This window comes from Centruroides sculpturatus, unplaced genomic scaffold (genome assembly GCF_000671375.1).
Source record: "Centruroides sculpturatus isolate CEXI.00-Female unplaced genomic scaffold, Cexi_2.0 scaffold1126, whole genome shotgun sequence".
Lineage (NCBI taxonomy): Eukaryota > Metazoa > Arthropoda > Arachnida > Scorpiones > Buthidae > Centruroides > Centruroides sculpturatus.
Window position 1 is genome coordinate 56,682 of NW_019385768.1, and position 25,988 is coordinate 82,669.

General features: G+C 32.3%; 1 protein-coding gene across 1 annotated transcript; it reads left to right on the top strand.

The window, feature by feature from the left end:
- On the top strand, positions 1 to 25,853 carry LOC111641931 (organic cation transporter protein-like). Its single transcript, XM_023388185.1, has 11 exons — positions 1 to 641; positions 4,622 to 4,685; positions 5,065 to 5,119; positions 5,647 to 6,034; positions 6,113 to 6,216; positions 13,978 to 14,132; positions 22,370 to 22,538; positions 22,624 to 22,790; positions 22,889 to 23,554; positions 24,554 to 24,784; positions 24,893 to 25,853. The coding sequence occupies exons 4-11, from the start codon at positions 5,666 to 5,668 to the stop codon at positions 25,090 to 25,092; spliced, it is 2,061 nt and encodes a 686-aa protein (XP_023243953.1). The 5' UTR covers positions 1 to 641; positions 4,622 to 4,685; positions 5,065 to 5,119; positions 5,647 to 5,665; the 3' UTR covers positions 25,093 to 25,853.
- The last annotated feature ends 135 nt before the right edge of the window (positions 25,854 to 25,988 follow it).

The following is a 25,988-nucleotide window of genomic DNA, read 5'->3' on the forward strand; positions in this document are numbered from 1 at the left end:
GCAGACTTTTGTTGCGCTCAGCAATGAGTGAAAGAACAAAAATGATGTCGCGCTTAACTCGGTGCTTAACCCCTCAAGAACGGCTACTGCCTTCAAAACAACGCGCAGAAAACAATAATGAATTACAAAATTACTTATTATCAATATGAAGTCTAGTTTGACTCCTGACTTTCCACGTGGTAATAAACTTCTCTGTAAAACTTTTTGTACGAAAGTCCTACACGAACGTGCAGAACTACTAAAAACATAGACACGAACCTAAACCAATCCCTTATTGTACGCTTATGTTAAAATATGTAAATAAGACACAGAGTCCTTTGCTGTCAATGATAATTAAAAAATTTCAACATTAAAAATTGATTACATTTCAGGTGTTTCTTAAGAAAAATATCAAGAACGTTTTACTTAACACTGCCGTCAAAGGACACTATTTCTTTTTTGCATATCTTAACATAGGCTTTAGTTTATAACAAAAGATCTATCCACGTGCGTTTTAATTAAGATTTTCTGCACGCAATAGAAGTTTCTGTGCAATTTTATTTTGATAGTGATTTTCTACAATGTCGAAATTAATAAATCAATTTATATGCGCTGTACAATTCTAGGTTCACCTCCGAACAACGTCCTGTTTTTACGTTCCAGTAAGTGGCTGCTGTTCGAAACTCCGTATAGAGTAAGATTTGGTAATGAGGTGATAGATTTTGGTTTTGATTGAAGTAATTAAATTGTACTAACGTGAGTGAAAAGATTTTATTCTGGTATTATCCTATGAAAGGCTTTATGCTTGGCCTATCATAATATAATCTTATCTTTGACACAGAGCAGTGCCGTGCTATGATGCATTATTATAGTTGGCAATGAAGTGATAGGTGAAATAACTTACTAATTTTCTAAAAAAACGTTTTTATTTTTGTTTTCTTTGGACATTTGGCTAGGTAATTTCGTGATATTACATTTATACAAAGGACTTATACCAAATTACTCGTGATTCCATGCGAATATCATCAGCATTTCTGCTCGAATTTCACACGATAAGGGAAATTCATTTGAAGACCCGTGGTTCCAGAAAGTCATAATTTCAAAACAAAAATATATAGAACAAATTGGACAGTGGTTAAGAAAATAATAGCAACACTGCTATCGCCACCATCGTAACAATGGTCTACGGCAGGGGTCGGCAAAATGCTGCTAAGGACGCAATAAAAATCTTTTAAAACCGTCGAAGAAGCATTTCTAGAAATCACAATGTTGTTATAAGTACGTTTTGAAATTTGTATATTTTTATGCAAAATAAAGATTATATATGCATGTAATAATTAAAAAATGAAAACTAAAAGTATGTAGGCTTATATAACATAATATAAAATCAAATTAAGTAAAATTACAAGTATATATATTTGCGTTTGCGTGACTGGTTCTACAGAGCGCATCCGAAATGCACCCGCCTTGCTGACCCCTATTCTACAGAAATTCTGCATTTTTCCAAGCACAATTGCAATTTAAATTCGAAACAAGAAACTCTTAAAGTATTCGAGCAATACAAAAAGTTCCACGAAAATCAGCAGCGTCAAGACTCTCCTCCGTATTACACTATTCGCTTATGTCACAATAAAGCCCAAAAATTTAAAATAGACTTTTTCAGCCATCTATGGTGCAAATTCTAACCCTCTAGCTCTAATAGTAATGTACTGATTCATCATCATCATCACCACGTTACCGGTATCACCAAATTATCGATCCTTACCCTATATAAATAATTTGTCACTTTCGTGTAAAACATTAATTCACAAAAAATTTTAACATTTCAGTTTTAAACTGAATAGTTTGCTTTAATAGTACGTACAATATGTATATGTATATGTGCACTATTATTAGCTTATATATATATATATAAATAGTGAGTGTATACGCACTATTTTTAAGATTAGGAGTGAAGATGACCTCGCAGGTAAAGAATTTTACTCGGTTTCGATCATATCACCATAAAATAAAAATGTGTGAGTATTTATATACATTATTTCTTGATATAATTTTTAATTCACACTTACATAGCCTTACAATTAATGATTTGTGGCAATGAGTACAATTGATTGTGGGTATTTACTTCCTTTATTCGGGACTGTATTCTCATTTCTATTATTTACAGAATTAGATTTACAATTTAAATGATAAAAATAATGTATTCATTTGCAATTTCATATTCGTATTTAATCTATTATTCTTGAGCAGGAGAAAAAAATAAAAACCGTTTTCATATAATTGGTTCATTCATTTTTGTCCTAATAATATACACTATGACATCAATTCGACGTCATTCTTATAGTTTTCTTATGAGAAAGTATGATAATGATGTTAACTCGACGTAAAAGTGCACCTAATATTGCAAACTTTTTAAAATTTATTTTAAAAAATGATATTAATCGGTTCCAAATTACAAAATTAAATGATAAATTCCACAAAATTGAGTAATCGTTAGATATTGTCTGCAACGATTATGAAAAAGAAAAAAAGTATTTGTTTCTTTATTAGAGAAAATATGCAGTTAAGTAAGATGTAATTTGAGTTATCTTAAAAATTGTCAATAAATTTTCAGCAATTAATTAATTTATCCCACAATTAAATAATAGGATTAATAATAAAGATTAGGATAAGAAATGCTAAATTAATCGTGTTAATTCATTTTAAAATATTATAAAATTGCATTATTTATTCTAGAACTATTATAAAATCATAAATAATCTATAGATTATTTCATATAATTATTTTATATATACTTACAGGAGATAGATAGATATACAGCGCTATACATATTATGAGATAGAGAAGATTAAAGCTATTATAATAAAAAGTGTCATAATATTCTTTTATTTAACAAATTATATTATTCATACATTACGAGAAATGAAATTAAGATCATTAACTCACTGCAAAGGATATATTTCGATTATATCTCTGGAATCAGGAACATCAGCCCGACTTATTATTTAATTCGATTTCGTGTGTGAATTAATTTATCGAATTTTTAACAAACTTCATTTTAATAACAAATTTAAACATTAACAGAACAAATAACAAAATTTTTTAAATAATATTCTTGTTAATATATACAATTTTCCTTCTTTTATATGCAATAATGAATCGTAACCGATATTTTATTTTATCGTTTGTAATAATTGGAAACATTTCAGAATTTTTTAATGTTAATCAACTTATATTAAGACTGTTTCTTTGAATTTCAGAAAGTTTGTGCTATTATTTGAAATATTTTCATATTTTTTTTTCACATTCCTAAATAATAAATAGTGTCTAGAGCAGTGTAATGAAGTGTTTCTTATACTGGTCGACTGGCAATGTACTTTCCAACTTGTCGGGGAGGTATTTTGCCATATTAATGTGTTATTGAATACGAGGGTCAAGGTACCTTATATAACATTATCTTGGTATCTAAATATGACAGTACATACTGTAAAAGTGTGACATATTTATTAATATATATTCTCCTTATGCAACTTTTGAAAACATAAAAACGTGGAGAAAGATAATACCTAGGTTTTAACTTAGTATTATCTTTCTGCGTGTAGTATTGCCTAATGCAAATAATATAAATAAGTGATATACATACATTATTTAGTAGCATGTTGACTCTTCTGAGACAAGCACTGATCTATAGATCACTTCCAGTAGCACTAGTAAAATAGACTAAGTTTTTATGAAGAAAATATTTAGTTTTGTATGAAACAATTCAATTTTATTCTTATTTTAATTCTATTAATATAATTTTATGTATAAAAATAAATATGTATTACTAGATAATCTCTGAACACTTGGCGATCGTTCGAGGACCCCCCCACTTTGGGAAACGTTAGAATTAATAATGAAATTATACGGTTTACATATATAATATTCTTATCTATAAGGAAATTTATAAATTGTATCATATAAAAATTTAAGAAATTTTATTACGTTAAAATATATTAACGTAATGAACTTTTAACGTAATAAATTATACATTATATATATATATATTATTTATAAAATATAAATGGTGTAATAATTTTTTAAACATGTAGATCATACATTACTTTATACTAATATTATCGATGTAACTTTAAATTTTATAAAGTTACATTTAACATTGAGTAGCGAGTACAGGATAACAATGAGAACTGAATAACATATTTATAATTAACGTAAGTATAGTGTTTTAGATAAAAATTTATATTTATCAGTTAGATCAATCAGAAAGTTTATAAATTAATAGTGAGAAGGTGGGCTGTGGAGGCTTTATACAGGCCTACATTTTCGACAGGGTCCTAGTGCAGATCGGTCAAAGAATTTAGAAATGTATAGAGAATAGATAAACATTCTGTTATGTATATATATGTATGTGTATAGATGATATTATTAATGTAAATATAAAGTACTTTAAACACAAATTTATATTTATTTTTATTTTCTAAAATTTAAACACTTAAATTTCTTCTTAGTTGATGTCATACATTTCATGTAATGTATTTAGAGGCCGCTTAATATATTATAGTATTATTCTAATTAAAATTATTAATTTATTAAATATGATAAAACAAGGAAATATTTCATCATAACGTGAATATATTAACAGTTCCGTTGCATATAAAAGATCCATCTGCATCCGTACGTAAACAAACGATAAACTTCTTAAGGAAGTGAGTAAAATTTTATTATTAAAACTATATAAATCTTTTTTTTTTTAAATTTAATTTTAAAAATTATTTAAATTTAAAATTTAAACCAAGTAAAATTGTTATGCGAAAGACATTATTTTCCTTTCTTTGTGTATTGATTTAAGATGTTATTAATCATTATTTTTTAAAGTTGATTATTTTTTTTTGTCCTATATAAAACACTTATAAATCGAGGACTATTATTTTCTGGTTCCTTTAATGATGTAACTTTTATATTAATGCTAACAATTTTCTTAGTGAGCGTTACTCGTCTTAAACTTTAGAAAGTTTCGTAATATTTGAATGACCCACATACCACAAAAATATAATCTTGTATTCACCTTTCTTGTTTTCGTTCTAGAGCTCCGAATATTTGAATTTAAAACACGAGTAAAAGTATCGTCACCTAAAGAAAGGTAAATACTATTTATATCAATATTTATTTAAGTATTTTATTATTGGTCATTGGCACTACTAAAATTTACGTGTAGCCTACTTCATTTAGAATCAACTGTTATTTGTAGTTTTTGAAATTGTTATTGATATACTTTTATACGTAATTTTACTTTTTATTATTGATAAAAATACGTATGTATTGTATACAGAGCCTCGCTCAGTCGTCGTTTTTTTCGTACCTCAGACCGAGCAGCAGGACACGCGCTCAGAAGGGCCTCGCACTTTGAAATTTGAATGAAAAAAAGTTCCGTTTTGCAAATATTTTGAGGCCCCACTAATGACTTTTATACAGAAGCCTCCAGACGGCTTTTGATTGTACGTGAATTTTGAGATGAACTCTATAATGTGTCCTAATTTGAATAATCCTTGTACTAATTTTTTTGCAGTATTTATAAGTATTAGACCTTAAATATTGGAATTAAAAATTAGTCAACCTGATTTTTTGAACGATTTTAGTAATATTTAATGAGACCTCATTCACTTTTAGTGAGAATCAAGTCGAAGAAATGGAAAATTCGAAAGATATTGAAGATTTAACCGATTTGATTGGACATTACGGAAAATATCAAAAATTATTACTTGGACTGGTAATATATGTGGGCATATTTTCTGCCTTTAATAATCTCAATTTGCCGTTTCTGGCGCCAAAAATAGATTACTGGTGTTCGAGATTACCGCAGTATCTTAATACGAGCATAGAAGAGTGGAAAAATTTCAGCATCCCTAAAGAAATAAGAAACGGTAAACACGTTTACAGTAAGTGCGAAATTTATGAAGAAACGTATAGAGGACATTATTCTATAGACTCACCTTCTGTCCCTTGCTCTTCTTGGGAATACGATCATTCCAATTACAAGTCTACTATAACAGAACAGGTATTTGTATACTATTTATTACGAAATTTAATTAAATATTATCTTTCAAATTATTTAAAAATATATATTTTATGTCAGTGGGGTTTAGTATGCGAAAATTCGTGGATGATATCTTTTGCTGGTTCTATATACTTTGTGGGATTTTTGATAACAGCTTTCGTGTCTGGGCAACTTTCTGACAGGTAAGTTCGATTTATCACTTATAATATTAGTAATAAACAATTTTATTGTAATTGTTAATAAATAAAAACATAATAAATCGATTAATTATAATAAAAATACGTAATAAAAGATCGACTTTTATACAGTCGAAGTGTTTTTTTCACAACTTCCTAATTAATAAATTCATGTAATCCGTAATTAAATAATGCACTGTAAATTAACCCGAATTAGAAATATGGAAATATTTAAATTAAATATTAATGTTATCTCAGTAGACATGGCCCATATATAACAACGGATAAACTTTCGAAAGAAATAAACCTTTATCTTCAGATATTAAAAGCTTTCACGTACGAATGCATATCGAGAACATCTCGGTGTACTGTACGTCTGTATTACAATATAATTCATAATTATTTTTATTAATTTACATGAATTTTTTAAGACGGACATACATTAGGATTTTACGAGAGATTCGTATAAATCCCATTCAATTCACACAGAAATTAATTTTTGGGAGGTTTATATGCCGTTACTTACGGACCGAGTTCGTGCCGTTAACATTAATAGTAAAATAAAGTGTGTTCTAATGATGATATTCTACTTACTTATGATTTAATTATTTGATGTTTTAATATTATTAAACTTTATTTAAAATGTAATTTTGTTTAAACATTTTTCTAAGTTAACATTATATTCGCTTATCATACAGTTGAGTTATTTTTCACCATATTATTGTAGGTATAATATAAACAAAATGAAGTAGTAAGCTCAATTTTTACATGGATAATTTACAGCCGAAATTTCGGTTCTAAATTATCATTTATTTAAATTTAAATTGGCTTTTATTTCCATCAAATAAATTAATTAATGATATACATCGCGGATTCGGTTTTAGTTTCACTAGAAAAACAAACAAATAAAAATGAAAGTATAAATCGCTGAGCAAAGGATTAACTATGTTAATATTTATTCAAAGAATTCCTATTTTGTATAGGCTAAATAATCCGGGAACTTCAATAAATTAAAATTTATTTATATAAGATAACGACAAAATAAAACTTCTATTCATTTTTATAATTGTTTATTAGTAATTTATAAATATCAGAAGGATCCTGTAAGAATTACGAAATATATTGATTGGGATAATTAATTATATATCGCGGGTATTCCATAGAAAATATAAAACAAACCTAAACAGAAAGAAAAAAATATGTATAAAAACAATTACAAATAATTTAATAGAGTTTTAAAAATTTCACTAAAATACAGTAATCAATTATAAAAATAAATATTTTAAATGAGAAATTTCTGTATGCTTTTGCTCCAGCGAAACAGCATTGGACCGCCAACAGTTTATTAATTAATGGATCACCTCGAGATTTCATTTAAAATTTTAAAATTTTAAATTCATTTTAATATGTCATTTTATATATTAAGTTGATAAAACTATTTTTAAAACTCCAGCAACGAGTTGAGTAACTTTCCCGTCAAGAGTTAAAAATTGTGTGCTGCGCCATCTGTTACGAGATTTTAAGAAAGAAAAGTTTTTATATTATTAATTATTATAAAATGGCAAAAAGCTTAATTTTGAGAATAGAGACGAGTTTGATTTTTTTTTTTTTGTTTTTTTAGTTGCAAATTCTAATAATGAATAAAATGTTCATTAAGTCCTTCCCCACTCGAGATATGACACATGACCGCCTTTATCTCCCCACCCTTCAACTACCAAACTTTAATAGCACCAATGCCCCTAATACACAAACATCCCCGAAAAATTTCTGAATTTTTCGACAAAAGGCACGCGAACAAAGTCTTGTCCTCCTCCCACAGAAAAGAAAACCTTTGTGGTTGACTACAAATTACTTGAAAATGGTCCACAAATCATTTCTTCATAATAATTAAAACCAGCATTTTTTCTTGTTATTTCGGTGTAAAAATTAAAGAAAACACGAAAATTATAGGAATATAAATGTGATTTTGTTTATGACTACAAACTGATCAGCAAATACGTTTAATCTTTCTGTTTTTGTACGAGAGAATGACTATGAAATTCACATATAAGCAAATGAATTTCATAACTTTCTACTGTTAACTGAAAGTGTTTGTACGCATTCTGAACGTTAAGTGAATTATAATTAATGTCTTGCTTTTAATTGTTTAACAAACACTGATTCAATTCTCATTTTATAAAAAGTAATTAATTAAATTTAATACAGAATCCATACAAACGATTCTATTAATCGCAGATAAACATAACTTGGGGTTGATTTATCCGCTTAACTTCAATACCAATTACAAACGCTTTCGTCAATTTATATAATTTAATATTAATTAAAACACAATATTTTATGTTCTTAATAATAATGATCTTTATTAATGTAAAATGCAGTTCATAAAATCTTTAATAGGTAGTACTAACTAAACTTATTGTTGCATTACTGCCTACAAACACATCCTTTAAGTGTTTGTTAGTAAGGCAATTGTAGTTTTTACTGTTTAATGTTTTTAAAATACGTTCACTTTAACAGACTTTCGGCAATACTGGATACCTCTTTCTTTGATTAATTCGTTAAATCGAGGACCTGGTTTGTTATAAAAACCATACCTTCTTTATTTGGCTTTAAGGGTTTAAATTACGATCTTATTTATTAATTTATATTTTAATATCATAAATATTTTTATTTGTTTTAAAAATTATTTAGAAAATTTTACAAGTGAACTAATTACTATTAAATATTCAATTATATTATTTAATATAGATCATTTTGAAATTCCACAGATAGAAATAGTTTTTAAGAACAATGCGTTCAGTTATTTTAGCCTACCATTGTTCATTGTTGTGTTTTTTACAAATTATCCAGGGGAAAATCAAGGGGAAGGAGTGGGGTGTTGAGGTTTTATGGTAGTTTGTATTATCCGCAGGATTCCTATAGAATAACTATGAGAAATTTGAACAAATATAAATACTATATTTTCAGCTTCGATTGACTCGTTTTTGGTTCTGCTAATTGCCAATGCTTGCATTTTATGTATCAGTTTTATGTTTAATGATCCAGATATTTAATCATAAAAACTACTTTGATTTTAAATAAATGCATGTAAATACAGCATTCTAAATGTGTCCATATACCATATATACAATATCTATGCAATTCGGTAGAATTATAAGTAGTATAATAATGTATGTTCTAGGCCACTAAATTTAAGGTCTTTAAAATTCAGTGAATTTAATCAAAATCAATAGTAAAATTCACTGAATTTAAACAAAAAATTAACATCAATGAAATCTCGTTGATTTATTTCAAAAAGTAAATATAAAAAAAAGTCAAACAAACTCTATAATATGTGCTTTATAGTTATTCCCACAATCTTTCATACCCCTGTATAAAAATTTTAAATCTTTCATATCATCTAAATGTAAATCTTCGTCCTCTAATTTTTTATTAAATTGTTCTGGAAGAAAAACTTGAAATTCACTCCATTCTTCATCCTTAAGAACTACTGTTTTTTTATAACCAAAGCATGTTGATACTGTTTTAAAATATTCGATATTCATAATCAATTTCCAATTCATATAATTTCCTATTTGGAGTATTTTGAACTTTTCCAATATTATTTAGTTTCTTCTTTGTTTCCATTTATATAGGAAAAAATTAGTTAGTATAAATCTCACCAGTAGTTTTTAAAATCACTGACATAGTTTTAACTTGTAAAGGGTCGCGTATTCAAGAAGGTTGAAAAACACTGGTATAAATTAAAAATAATGAAATAGAATATCTCAAAGATTTTTGAAAGACTTCCTCATTGGACAGATATTTTCCTATAGTTTTAACTGCAATTATATATCTTATATTGAATGGAATAGTTTCATTTATGACTAAAGGGGTATATTCTTCTTCATTTTTAAAAGAAAATGCTAATTTTTCATTGATAAATATACCCACAGATATTGAAATATTACATTTAAAATAAATCTTACTAATAAGTATTTATATGACTCATCAATAAGACAATCGCCTAAGGTTAAATTAAATGATACACCTTCTGCTGGTTTTTCTAAATGCATAAAACCTCTTAAGATGAATGAATGGTTAATTTTAAAATAATTTTCGAGATATGATTTTGTAACTGCATCCATACCATTCATTGGATTTTTTAAATTAGTTACTTTTTTATTATTAGCATCAAACACATCATCTTCATTTATGGTTAAAGCATTATTCTTTAAATATATTTTATTCACAACATTTTTGTCTTCCACTGGATCATCGACATTTCCAATTCTTTTGTTATTTGCATTGAAAGCACCATTATACATTTTGAGACATCTAGTATCTAATGTTAGAAGTTTTTTACTCGTTTCTGTTATGAAATTATTAACGTTTAAATTTAATTCATCAATATTTTTTTCTGAATTAGTTTTATCTGTTATGTGATCTTCTAATATATTTAATTTATTAGCATTTTCTTTGGTAAAAGTTTGAAAATCGTTATTTAATTCATTGATTATTTTTAATTTATGTTCTAATTTTTTATCAATATATTCCTTAGTTGCTGCATCGTTTTCGTCTATTGGTTGTTTACAATATTTTAAGATCTTATTTTGCACATCATAATTTCCATCATACGTTAATTTGAAACCATTACCCGGAGGTCCCGGAAGACCCTCTCTTGCTTTATCATAATAACCAAAAGGATACCAAGCCATTTATTAAAGGAAAAATTCACTTCAAAGTTTTAATGGTTTCAAAAGTCCTGTTGTACAGTACTGTACATGTTCATAATTCCTTTACGTTTCTCGACTAAAATAAGCAGGTGTTTGTCTCAGTTGCCAAAAGAATCCAACTTTAAGATTATCTACGTTATTATACGAAGGGTGATTTGATACGTCAAAATGAATTATTGGATACAGTCTTTCATAGTTTGTATAACTTACTAAACAACCAGACTCTGTGTTATTGGTATTTAATTCCACCGCTAAGAAATCAGAATAATATCTCGAATAATCTAATTCTCCGGGTTTAAAGCTAACATTATAATCTTCTGTTGGATATTTATCATTATTAATTCTTAACCAACATCTAATCATATCTAAGTTATCGAATATCATATTATTTTGATTCTGATCGTTTTCCTTTTTTTGATATTGTGGAATTATAAAAGTATTTCTGGTTTCATCAGTGGTTGTATTTACAATTATTGTACCGCTAGAACCATTTTGAACGTTACTTTTAATTAATCTAACAGAACACCAATTAATTTCTATATCTGAGGGATTTAGAGATACACTATTAAAATTAACTTGTGGTTCTGGATATAGTTTAATATGTGGCAACCAAAGTGAAATATCAGATATTATAACTTTATAATTCGGATTGTCAACGTCGGTATAGATCATATCGTTATTTGAATTTCTCCAGAACACAAATCTAACATCAATATTTGATATTATTTTCCTAAAGTCGTTGAAAAATCCAAACATCTGTTTAATTGGTATCCACAGTTTGATCTTGTTACTGTTTTTGGTTAATATCCATCGTTCTGTAAATCCTTCGTTATAATTTACATTTTTCTTTAACCCTTTTAAAAAGGTCTCCATTTTTTCTCCTTCCAAAGTGGATCCTTCCAAGAGATTGATCATCGGGTCCATCAAATATTAAAATTTGCTTATCTGGTGATTCTGAGCTGTCAATGAAAAACGGCATATTGGTTGCTTCTGAAATAGAATAATCTTTTGTAAAGTTCATAAGACCGTTAATGTGATGAACTAAAGAGGATAATTCAATTTCTTCAATTAGTGTCTTACCAATGTGTAATTCAGATCTTGAGAATAGATTTCCAGTATTTACCAAGGTTACGTTATCACTTTCGATCGAAGAACCATCCTGTTTCATAATTTTGTACTCAAAACTTTCGATTTCGTTGTTGTAATAATTAGGAAGAGTTAAATCCCAAATCTTTTCCATTTATTAGAATAAAAATCTCGTGAAGTTTTCCTTTACTTAGATCAATTTTATATCCAGGTTCTAAATGAATTATAAATCTCGTTGTTGCGAAATGAATTCCAAACTTTATAGGAGGTATTCCAAAAAATTTTTCTAAAAAGTCATTTAGTTCTTGAAGAGTGTAATTTCCATTTTCTATCGTTACGTCATACCACTTTGTTTTATCAAAAAATCTAAAAGTATTGTTATTAAATTTTTATCGATATTATGCCAAGAAACCCACATAGACATTGATTTCAGAGCTAATTTTGAATTATTTACGGGTATTGGATTTTTAAACTCAATTGTAAAGTCTTCTGATTTATCAGCATTTTTCGAATCTAAGACTATTAGTTTCATTTATATAAAACAAAATTCTCATTAAACTCGCTCGGTTCTTGTGTAAATGAGTATAGAACTTCAATGGGAGATTTTCCTTTATTTCTTTCTACTATATATTTCACGCAATAGTAACCACATCTAACAGATGTAGGATTCTGAAGAAAACTAGAGTTATATCTTATTTCTTTTTTAGATGTCTTTAAATGTTTTATGATTTCTTTTGGAATTATCTCTCTTTTCAATCTTACATTTTTTAACTTATATTCACCAAAAGGATCAGTGTATTCAAGGGATATTTAGGATATTTAGGATCATTATAATAACAAACCCAGTGTGTACCATCTCCAGTTAAAATATCTAAATTAATTATATCGTTTTCAAATTTTCTAATTGTTTTCGGTAATAGATCAACCGTAAACACACCTCTAAATCCTTTTTCGTTTTTTAAATTATCATTTATCGTCTCGTTGGATATTCCCAATTCTGAATTACTCCTTTCCCCCCTAATTTGAAATTTGGCCATATTGAACCTAAAGGGCCTGAGGGAAGAAGGAGACCACCATTTTTTTTATTACATCCTGATCCAGTTACTTTATCTAAAGCTTTTTTGGCTTCCCATAATATTTCATTGATGTTAATTTTTTGTTTAAATTCAGTGAATTTTACTATTGATTTTGATTAAATTCACTAAATTTTAAAGACCTTAAATTTAGTGGCCTAGAACATACATTATTATACTACTATTATATATTCAAAACGACGTCTGACAGTGAAATATATATATAAAAATACGTTATATATTTGAATTATTGAATATTTCGATGTGTTTATAAACACTATTATTTAGAAATTTAATAATAATTAATATTAGAAGACATTAATCGGATGACTAATCATTGTACTGTACAGTTCAGTGTCAAGGTAAAATAAAAATTTATTTTAAGGATATTTCAAAGACACTTCTGTTCTTATTAAAGTAATATAAGCCAAAAAAATTAAATGTTTTATGCATTAAAATATAGAAAAACATTTTACTACTTATGCAAGTTAATTATAATAATAAAATTGATTTATGTTTTCAATGCGTATAAAAAATTTCACCTTGAAATCGTTATCGCCTTTCTTATACAGCATTTTGGCTATAAAATAAAGAGTTGCGGGTATTTGGATTTATTTTACAGCAGTGATAACTTCCATTTAAGCTTTAATAAAACTCTTTTTCTTATAAATGCTTTCTTATTGATAAAGTTTATATCAATAGTAATTTTATAAATGGATTCATAAATATCTTATACTTTTCTCCCTTATGTTTCTTAATAACATAGATTAGCTATCTTTTTAGTTAAGTAACATTTAATATACCGTAATTTTCAACAAACGTTTTGTATTGCACGTTAATTTTAAATAAATTTTAGATTATTTTTACTATAACTTTTTTTTTTATATTTAAAGGTTTGGCAGAAGGCCTGTAGTTTTATCCTGCATTATAATCAATTCAGTATTTGGAATTACTTGCACCATTTCGCCGTATTATTGGATGTTTGCAACCTCTCGATTTTTGTTATCATTTGGAAGAGCGGGCCTTTTCCTTTCTTGGCTCATTCTTGGTAAGTACAAACGTAGAAATAAATCTTTTTAAATATATATTATTGGAATATTAAATGAGAAATAAACATTATATTCAAATTATGAGACGTTATATGTACAGAATGAATTATGGGGATGCTTATATATTTTTAAGAGATATCGATATATGAACATTTGAAAGATGTATTCTACATCAACATAAAAATCTTTCGTTTATAACATTCAAATTAAAGTTAATAAAAGTATTTTTGTACATTAATATAAATACAATTTAATGAAATGAAATTTGTACCAAAAAATGCACAGTAAAGCCTCGCTTTATTGTCACCCATGAAATCCCCTATAAAACTGCATAATTTTCAATATAAATCAGACTCCACCTTGGTGCCCATTGATCACTTCACTCAAGTGACTAAGATAGAAGCGTCTTAAAATGATATTTATCCTCATTTTACGTGGCTAAAACAATAGAAAAATCCCACGTTCCTAAATTCAACCTATTGTTTACAGCAGTTTAAACAGAATTGAGCTTTGTTGCTATAGTTTTTGTAAGGGTCTGAATAATAGGCCCAGCCACATAAAATTTTATTAAAACCCCCGTACGCGATCTTATCAAAATTTTTAAACGGATGCTCATCCTTCTTCTGCCGGAAACTACTTCCTCCCTCACCGGATTCTCAACCGGAGTTCTGATGACAGTCATCACCGATAAGTACGATTGGTAATTGTAATCATGTGATCCCTAATATAAAAAGGTGGTTGCTATCCGAAACGGGGGTCGGAGAAGTCTCTCAACGAACTACATCCGATCACCTCTCGATCAACCCAACCCAGATCATCATCTGTATCGCCGACAGAATCCGATCCGAACGCCGATCGCCGCACCTGGTTGAACGACGAATCTCGACGAATACGAAATTGAACTCGTCCAGAGGTATGATCGCTGACCATGTAAACTCTCTCTCGGTACTACGCGGAAGAATATAATTAGTATAAATGGATTATTAAATGTTCGTTTTTCTTGCATTTTGGGTGTTGTCTATTCGAATATCGCCTAAGCCAAACTGACGACCCTCTCATCTCCTTTACCGCTCTTAGAAAACGCGTCCCGTTGTTACGGGGTAATAATCTTGAACGGCTATCTCCTGACTCGTGAGCGAATTGCCGTTGTCGGACTAACGGAAGTAATTACTCGGGTCCGATATCTCACAGATTGGTTTTTCAGGAGTGGGGTTCGACTCTCGAACTGTTGGTAAAGCGATGAGGCTATATTCGAATAATACGACGATTCGATTTGAGTAGGGTAGAAACCCCGAAGTTAGTAGATAAGTAATTTAATAAATATAGATAATGGAGGACGTACCCCATCCCGTGGAGGACCCTGCTAATCCGCCCCCTAATCCTAATCCAGCGCCGGCCCCTCTCACGCTAGGAGGGTTAGGTGGCATTATTCCTTTATTACCCGTATTCTCTGGAGAGACCGGAGGCCCCAGGGTAACGGACTTTTTCGATTCTTTGACTGATGTTATGAAGGTAGCTGCTTGGTCAAATGCACAAATGCTGGCAGTTGCGAAGTTAAAACTCACTGGTATTGCCCGGGAATTTGTAAGAAAAGATAGGCGAATAAAGGAAGTTGACGATTTCACCTCTAATGCGGCGTGGTCCTACAGGAATTTATAACCATAATAACCCTTATAATAATTCACCTTCCCGGCGAGGTGTGCATCGTCCGATTGTCCCTAATCATCGCTCCGCGCGACTGAACTCCCAGACTCACCAAAATCAGCGACGGAATTGGAATTCACCCGTCCGTCGAAATAACAACGGCCCTTACCGGCCAATGCCTCCGAGAAACGAATCACCCTCGAGACGTGACGTCGGGAATGAACGTAGTCGGGTCCGATTTCAATCCCCTTCCCCCGAGCAACCTCAGCATAGGTGGAAAGGGCAGGTACGAAGCGTCGATGGTCGCCGCACTCGATATAGAGTATGCCAAGCCGCTCTAACACCTTATCACAGGGCTAGACATAAAAGGGATTCTTACATATCACCTAAGCAGCCGCTGGATAATCCGCCGAACGTGAGGAAGCAAGACCAATCCCTTTCCTCCCAATCTACTAATTGTACAAGTAACCAAGGCGAAGCCATTTTCGAATTGTATTATAGGAGGGAACCCAGCCACAGTACAAGTGGACACGGGAGCTAAGGTGTCCCTGCTGTCTAAAGCATTCGCGAGTAACTTACAAGAGCGAGTTAACATCGAGTATGATAGGGAAACTGATCTGAGAAGCGCCACTGGGCATCCTATACAAACCTATGGTATTATAACCCCCTCTTTCAGGATCGGGAACCTGCAGTTCCCTTTTTCATGTTGCTTGGTTGATATTGATATTACCTACCCTTGTGATGGTATTATTGGTAGGGATATGATTATGGAAAGAGGAATGATTATCGATTTACAGGGTGGAGGACTAACTATTCCTCCCCAAACGCTGGTTCCGTTTTTACGCTCCTCACCTACTAAACAGTTAACGGACAAGGAAACCACTAAGGTAAATAAAGAGCACTTTTTAACTGAAGCACCCCGCGAAAAAGAGGGCTCCGAATTACCAAAGAAAATGGCCAAAGGGAAGGAAGTAGTGTTAGTGGAAACCTGTCGGCTTCCTCCCATGACCGATAATATAGTGACTGCTACAATTTTAGAAGTCAAGAGTAGTAGCAATACTCTCGGAGTAATCGAGACAATTCCCTTCCCCCAGGAGGGGATAACGGGTAAATGTGCTAGTTACACCCAATAAACGGGGACTAGTCCCCCATACGTCTGTGTAATACTACACGCACAACGATAAAATTGATAAAGGAAACTAAGGTTGGCATGTTTTTGGAGGCCAGCGAAGATACTGATCCCGTAAATCTTGTTAACCAAGGAGCCACTGCATCCTTATCGAAAACGGAATTTGGTCAGCTCTTTGATTGGACCAACATTCCAGAAGACGAGAAACAGTCTCTTTTGGCCCTATTGTATCAATATCGACATGTCTTTGCCGTGAATGATTATGATCTAGGCTATTGTGACATCGTACAACATACGATTGACACAGGAAATGCTAACTAAAATATCCAAATCGTTTTATTGGCCAGAGATGAGAAAGGAAATAAGAAATTATTGCCAAAGTTGTCAAAGCTGTGCTAAACATCGTCGACGTGGACACCGTGCACAGGCAGAACTGCAGTTGTTTTCACCTCTCTCTCACGTGTTTGAACGTGCCGCTATGGACATCGTTGGACCGCTACCAATGACAACTAACGGAAATAAATATATTCTGGTTTTCGTCGACCATTTCAGTCGATACGCCGAGGCTGTTCCGCTTCCGGATGTTAATAGCAAGACGATTGCGAAAGCATTCGTCACTCACATAATATTACGACATTCTACTCCAACTCAACTGTTAACGGATAGAGCCCCGAATTTAATCTCGAAGATGTTTCTCGAGGTATGCAACTTATTACATATAAAAAGACTTCTCACTACCGCATATCATCCAGCCAGTAATGGCGTGGTAGAGCGATTTAATAAAACATTAATCGTCATTTTATCTCACTATGTCACCAAAGATCAACTGGACTGGGATGACTGGATACCATACGCTTTATTTGCATATAATACGTCCATTCACGCCTCTACAGACGAAAGTCCTTTCTTCCTTCTATACGGAAGAGACCCTACTTACCCTTTTGATTTAGTCACTAGTCCTGCAAAAGTGTCTTATGACTTAGAAGATAATTTTGCCTCCGAACTACAACAACGAATGAAGAACGCTCACGAAACGGCGCAACGCTATTCGAAACAGGCTGCCGAAGTAAGGCGAGAACGTCACCGCCGACGGAATACTCCTCATCGATACCGAATAGGAGATAGGGTATTGCTAAAGGAAGTCATCACCCCGAGGGGATTAAAACGAAAACTAGCTCCACGGTGGCCAGGACCTTATCGTATCATTGAAAACCTCGGGCCTGTTAACTTCACAATTGAACATATCCAAACAAAAAGGAAGCTACATGTACATGCTGACCGCATTAAGCCGACTGTAGCTAGAAGGGAGTTTCTTCTGAATGACGATCCGACTGCCAATTTTCCCGACATACCAAAGGAATCCGATCAACAAACCTCTAGTCACCAACAACCGTTACTTATCGATCCTTGGGATGAGTTTATTCTAAACTCTATACCTGTCCCATCACCTGAATTAGATAGCGATCATGAGAGTGAAAAACCTGAAGGGGAAAGAGACTCCGCCGATTCCGAAACGGAGGCGGAAACCGAAATTACGCCTCCTTATGCCCTTCGGAGTCGCGGTCCAGTCGCTGAACAATCTTGGGTTATGCCTCGGCCCCGTCGAGTCCGTAGTCGTATTCCCCGATTTATCTCTCCTGCTCATAGCCGACCCTCCTCGCCCGAACTTAGCGAGGATTAAAATGGAGAAATTGATCTCCTATAACCTTATTTAGTTAAAATTCATTACATTAATAACGTTCCTTATATGTATTTCTTATTCCTTACAGAATTATGGCTTCTATAACCATGGATAAGTCCTTGGCCAATTTACTCAGCTGTCTCATTTGTCTAGAGATCGTGAGGTCGCCAGTATTTCAATGTTCAAATGGACATATTGTCTGCTCGCAATGTAAACCACGTATCACACAATGTCATACGTGCCGGGAGGCTATGGGAAATATCCGTAGCCTCGTCGCCGAACAAATCGCCGTCTCCCTACGGTTACCCTGCATGCACCAAGCTCATGGATGCCCCGAATATCTAACAACCGAAGATCGAGAGTTTCATGAACGGCAGTGTCCATTCACCCCTTTCCCATGTCCCCTCAGGGACTTAAATTGTCTGTGGGAAGGAGCGCGATCTCTTATCTCGCCTCATCTTCAGCAAGCTCATCCGCAGATAAACAAATATAATCGATCTTCTATCCTTTTCCTTGGTCTTCATGCAGAAGGACCTAGTCCCCTAATATGGGCTACCCTCTTAGCCTGTTATGGACACGAATTCCTCATCCTCGTCACCAAGACCCATTCCGAAATTCCCCACTTTTCTATTAAGGTCTATATCTTAACCAAACCTCCCTCTCTGTCCTCTTTTACCTATACGGTTAACGTGAAGCGAGGACCTCACTCCCTTCAATGGAACTCTACCCATATTCCTCTCTGGGAATCTATCGACACCTATGACCTCTAATCTCCATTAGAACTTTCTGCCGAATCTATTTATTCTTTCGGTGCTTTTCATAATTTTAAGTTATTATCACTATTAATGTAAATGATACTGATTAATTGTACTATCCTAATATTTCCAACCTGCTTTCCAGCCATGGATAATCCTGATAATCAGTGGTGGGACTCTTTCGTTTCCACTCCTTCCTCCCCACCTCCAGAACGAAATTTTATCAAGGGACCATCCCTCGAAGCTGCCATTAACTTCAACCGGTCACAGTACCGACATAAAAATACCCCTGCCACACTAGTGCTTCCTGTCAATTATGAATGCCCCCCACATTTGGAGACAGCATACGTAGAGGAGCTAGCACGTATCGAGGCTTACTACAATCCCCCAGACGGTACCTCTTCTGTTACGGCCTCACGAACTCCATTGTTCCCTACTTCGCAGCAACCAGAACGTTCTCGCCAGAATCAAGCCACACGGGGACGAAAACAATCTCGACACTAGGGCGGTCGAAGTCCTTCATAGCGAAGCCAACTATTAACTATTAACTCAATTTATGTATTCATCCCTCGCTACTATATGTATAATTAAGCATATAATAAAATAAGAGAAATTTTATCTAATAAAATTTTTATTTTTATATCCCCGAGAACCTAGTTACTAGGCATGTAAACACCCCTTTTTAACACTCGTCAATTCCCTTAATATACTTAAAATACTTAATATTTCCCATATTCCAGGGAAACCGCGTCGCCTCTCCCGAGGACAACCATCATAATGATCTATCTTCAACTTTACGTTCTATTCTGGAGCATCAGCTATACCACCCTAACAACTTCCTCCGAGTTAAAAAAGGGTGTGGTCTTTCTACATCAAGGAAATTTCCTAATGACAGCAAGCCACTGGACCCTCGTGAATGATTGTACCTTCGAACATTTAGACCGACAAATTCAATTCATTTCCCAGTCTTTAGACTATTTAAATATCCTAGTCGAAACAACGAGCATTTCGCCCCCTTGAGACCAACTCTACAAACCAACCTCTTCCTTCTAAGGGTTTGGAACTAGTAAAAACCTCATTTCTTAATTATCAACGAGAATATGGAGAACTTCGCACCCTAATCACTCTTGATCCTACTCAACGGGAAAAACGAGGACTCCTCAACATAGGAGGACAAGCTCTTAAATTCCTTTTCGGCACCGCTACTTCCGAAGAAGTAGAAGCCTTACATATAGAAATTGAGAACCTTAACCAACGTAACGAAGGAATAATTCATTTACTACAATCTCAGACTACCTTGCTAAATAATACGTTAAACATAAGTAAACTTAATCGATACCAAATTTACGTACTATTCAAACGGGTCGAGAATTTCGGCGAACTAATAAATATATATCGCTCTGATGTAGCTTACGAAATTATCTTAAGAACCATAGAGTTCTCCGTCCAGGAATTACACTTTCAATTAATCGAACTGAGAGAAGCGATAGATGTTTTAGAACAAGGCCATTTGAGCACCTACTTCATTCCCCTAGATATCATGCTACGAACCTTGCGGGACATTCAAACTCAACTCCCACACGGCTATGCGATGATTGAACCTATCCAGCCAGATACATTATTTAAATACTACCAATGGATTACCACCATAACTATAGCCTTACCTAGAAAATTTAGAATCTTTGCCAAGATCCCTTTAATCACTCCAAGTGGATATTTTGATCTATATGAAATACTTAAATTTTCAACATATATCCCAACCTTAAATACTTTCATTCAATTCCGTACTACCTATCCAGTAATCGCCCCATCAATGGACCGACAATCATATATGCTGTTGCAGCGGGATGACCTAACCTCTTGTCAAACGGCACATTTCGCTATGTGCTCCTTGGATGTTCCCATTCAACGACCTCCCCAACAAAGTTGTGAATACTCATTATTTAACGGAATTGAGACCCAAGTCAAGATACTCTGCACTCGACAAATCATCCCAACATATAAACCGATCTTTAAACGAATCGATCGAAACGGAGCCTGGATTTATTCCACTCCAGAACCTCTCACCGTAACTATTAAATGTCCTACGAGAAGCCAAAGACCAGCTAACCACCAGAGAGTTTTTGCTACCACCTATAAAATAAACCACACCGGAATCCTCACTCTTCCAAATGCCTGTACCGGCTATTTACCTGGAATCATCCTTACCTCACATTTCCAACGACAATCCCTGTTACAACGAGAAATTGCACCACAAGTGGTCGTTCCACCTATCGAACAAATCATAAATCAAAGTGAAATCCACCTACTGCAAATTCGTCTCCGGGAGCCCAAGACTAAAGATCTCTTAACCCCAACCGGGGATTATGATATCAAATTAGCTGAACAAACTATGTCGAAAGTTCAGTACGATCTTAACCACTTATTACGTATGACCTCTACCTCGTCCACCACCTCCTCTTCTCCGTCATTACTTACGATAATTGCCAGTTGTTTTGGAGTTATCCTAATATTAATTGGCCTCCTTTCCGAACAGTGCCAAGATATGTATTAAACGTTTAACAGAATTTAGTACAGTACTATAATAATAATTCTGTATGTTAATTTTTTCATAACCTTGCTTAAGTGACTATCTCATTTATGTGGTCAGAAATTGCAGACCTCGAAGTGGCCACATGGGATTTTACTGTACAGTACTATATTATATTATTTTCGTAAAATTCACCTGTAAAGCCTTATAATACCCGGAAAACAATATAAGAAGTCTGAAGATGATATGATATGATTTTACTGTTTTAATCTCTTGAGTCCACAGTTAGTTTTGTTAATATTTATAGCGTGTATATCGTGAATAGATTGAAGTTTTGCATGTATACTAAGATTTATTTCTTCTTTTAATGAGTATTACTGTGAAATACTCTTAAAAATTTCCGATCCTACTCTACCCCACCCCACTTTTATTTAATGTTATTAACGTTATCCAATATTTCTTCACCAGGAACTTAATATCATTTGTTCTTTCTTTAGTTGTAGAGATTATGGGACCAAAATACAGGACTAGAGTAAGCACATCGGATAAAATAGGCTGGGCAACAGGACAAATAATTCTTCCAGGAATAGCTTGGTTGGTAAAAGATTGGTATTATATACAGCTAGCGAGTACATTACCCGTCATATTATTGATTTTCTTGTGGAAGTAAGTTAAAATTTTTGAAAAAATATTGAGAAAAAATGTATAAGAGATAATAAGAATCTCATATATCATTAAATTAAATGAATAGATATATACCAGAATCACCAAGATGGTTATTATCTCATGGAAAATTTCACGAAGCGGATATAATTATACGAAAAATAATGAAGACGAATGGAAAGAAAGTTGACGAACTGGACGTTATTATAAGAAAGCTTGCCTTTAAAATAAAGATGGTGAGATTATTTGAAATACTTAATTGAAATAAATGAAATAATTGTGAATATTCTTAAGATTATATAAATAATTTGTAAGTTTTTAATACTCCTACTTTGTTAATTTTATTTATTTAGTTAAACGAATCGATCGAAACGGGGCCTGGATTTATTCCACTCCAGAACCTCTCACCGTAACTATTAAATGTCCTACGAGAAGCCAAAGACCAGCTAACCACCAAAGAGTTTTTGCTACTACCTATAAAATAAACCACACCGGAATCCTTACTCTTCCAAACGCCTGTACCGGCTATTTACCTGGAATCATCCTTACCTCACATTTCCAACGACAATCCCAGTTACAACGAGAAATTGCACCACAAGTGGTCGTTCCACCTATCGAACAAATCATAAATCAAAGTGAAATCCACCTACTGCAAAGTCGTCTCCAGGAGCCCAAGACTAAAGATCTCTTAACCCCAACCGGGGATTATGATATCAAATTAGCTGAACAAACTATGTCGAAAGTTCAGTACGATCTTAACCACTTATTACGTATGACCTCTACCTCGTCCACCACCTCCTCTTCTCCGTCACTACTTACGATAATTGCCAGTAGTTTTGGAATTATCCTAATATTAATTGGCCTCCTTTCCCTTATCTGTTATTATATACGACGCAAACCAACTTCCACTCCAACTCTACAACTTGATCAAGCCGACGAACCTACTCCGGAAGACGCCGCTCCTACCGAACTAACCAACGTCACTCCACTTCCACGAAGTGTAGACACCAACCCTTCCCGTGAAATTACACCCCGAAGCAACCCTGGACAAAGAGATTCACGACCTGTTGTTTTATCCTACTAAGGATCACAGTTTTCTTCCTTTTTACCACCATAACCACCTATATATATATNTTTATAGAATGGGTTTAAGATATAAGATATAAAGATATAAGATTAAAAGATATAGAACGAAAAAGACAAATAATTATATATATTTATGCAAAAATAAGCTGTATATAAATGCATTTTTACAACTTCTTTCCTGTAATATTTTCGGTCCTTGTAGGCTATTAACTTCACTTTCCCGGCTATTATGTTTAAACAGAGTGAAAGTATGCCGATCGATCAAAAATGACCCCTCAAGATTTTATACTCGGGATAGCTTGAAACGTCGAGAAATTGAGAAACATTGGGAGAGTTCTGTATGTGAGCATGCTTGTGTTGTGGTATGAAGGCACAATTTTGTTCCCCTACTTTTAATTTTCATAACTCCCGTGTCTTTTGTCGATAATTTCTGAAATTTTGCAGGGCGATTTGTGTATTATGGAGATTGTTCTATTAAACCTTGGTAGTTAAAGGTTAAGAGAATTGGAAGATAAAGGGAGTTACGTGCCATATCTCGAGTGGGGTCAGACTTAATGAAGAAGATTAATAATAAAGAATTACTCGTTATTAGTATTTACAATTTTTATTTATTTGTTTGTTTTTATAAAACTCGTCTCTATCCTCAAAATTAAAGCTTTTTGTCATTTTATAATAATTAATAATATAGAAAGTTTTTAACATTATAACAGATGGTGCCACCAGAATTTCAAATTCTTTGCCAGGAAAGTTATACACCTCGTTGCTGGATTTTTTATATTTCAGTTCCTAAAATCCAATCTCAAACTTTGATCTTATATTAATTAAGATACAGAATATAACAGGAAAAATATATTAAATTTCTCTCTTTTGTATATTGACTATTACTTAAAAATACACTTTTATATAATGTATATTAATAAATAAATAAAATGTGTACTTTTTTTCCAGGATGGTTACTGTATTTGCATTTTATGGACTATCTTTCAACGCTGACGATACAGGAGGAAGTGTGTATTTATTTTATGTCTTATGTGGTTTAATGGATTATCCATCGGCCCTACTTATGCAGCTATTAGTAGTTAGGATAGGACGAAGATATCCGTTATTAGTGTTTTTACTCATCAGTGGAATATGCTGTATAGCGGCTTCAGCTATACCGGATGGTATACAGATTTTATTTATGTATACTTGAAGTTTATTTTCAAATATACTGGTTACTTCTATATTTTTTGGAGTATAAATTGAATGTAAATTGTATTTGTATTTTTCAGATATGACATGGTTACGAATTGTTTTAGCAGTTTCAAGTAAATTTTGTCTATCCACAGCTCTTTCTATTTTATATATATTTTCGTCAGAAATATACCCAACACCTGTCAGAAACGTTGGACTAGGCTCTTGTAGCATGATGGGAAGGATCGGCGCAATTATAGCACCTTTTATGAAGCAAGCAGTAAGAATATTATTATAAAATAAAATTATAATTCTGTATACATTTTGCCAAATGAAGTACTATAGTAAAATATGTAAATATTTTATTCTCTTGCGATTATTAAGATACTGTACTTTCTCTTTTCTGAAAACGAATTCATAAGTTAAAACTTAAAACATATTTGATGGCACTACAAAAAGTTTAGCATTAAGATTTTATCCTTAATTAAATTTAATCTATTTTAAATTTAAATTCTGGCATAACTTAATCGTATTTTCTTAATACTTTTATTTATTTATTTACAACAATACATTGACGAAGCGCTGATGATTGATCAAGTAAGAACTTACGACAATTTAGGAGAGTTTTCTTGGGAGTTTTCCTTTAGTAAAGATAAGCTTGGCGCTTGGAAGCGGTACCCACAAGACTTTTATTATTGTTTTTTACATTTCGCTTTGAAAAAAATTGACTGTCATTTAAATTGACATAATATTTACTTGACGCATTTACTTTACATGTCAAATGTTTTTTTTCTCTGGATTCAGAATTACTTTAGGCGTTTGGGGGCGGAGAAATTAACCCCAGAAAATCGACAACTCTGATTCCTGTATATATAGTCAGTCAGTAAAGTTTTTTACTTGGCGCGATGTCACTACTGATATAATGCGTCTATAGATAGATTTTGGCATGAATTACTCATACACATTAAAAAATGTTAATATTTTATTTATTAAACATTTAGGTCTATGCATCTTCAGAAAAAGCGGATAGTTTAATTTACTATTTAATCTATAATTTAATTTATAAATATATAACTTAAAAATTATAAATTAAACTTTTTTTCTTTAATTTACAAAATATATTGTCTCATAAAAAAATTGAAAAGGTTTAATAATAATATCGATATATAGGCTATATATATATATATATATTAA

Coding starts and splice junctions, on each gene's coding strand:
- LOC111641931 (XM_023388185.1), top strand. CDS start 5,666: ATGGAAAATTCGAAAGATATTGAAGATTTAACCGATTTGATTGGACAT. Junction 22,539..22,623: donor TTATTGATTTTCTTGTGGAA/GTAAGTTAAAAT, acceptor TTAAATGAATAG/ATATATACCAGAATCACCAA. Junction 24,785..24,892: donor GGCTTCAGCTATACCGGATG/GTATACAGATTT, acceptor TGTATTTTTCAG/ATATGACATGGTTACGAATT.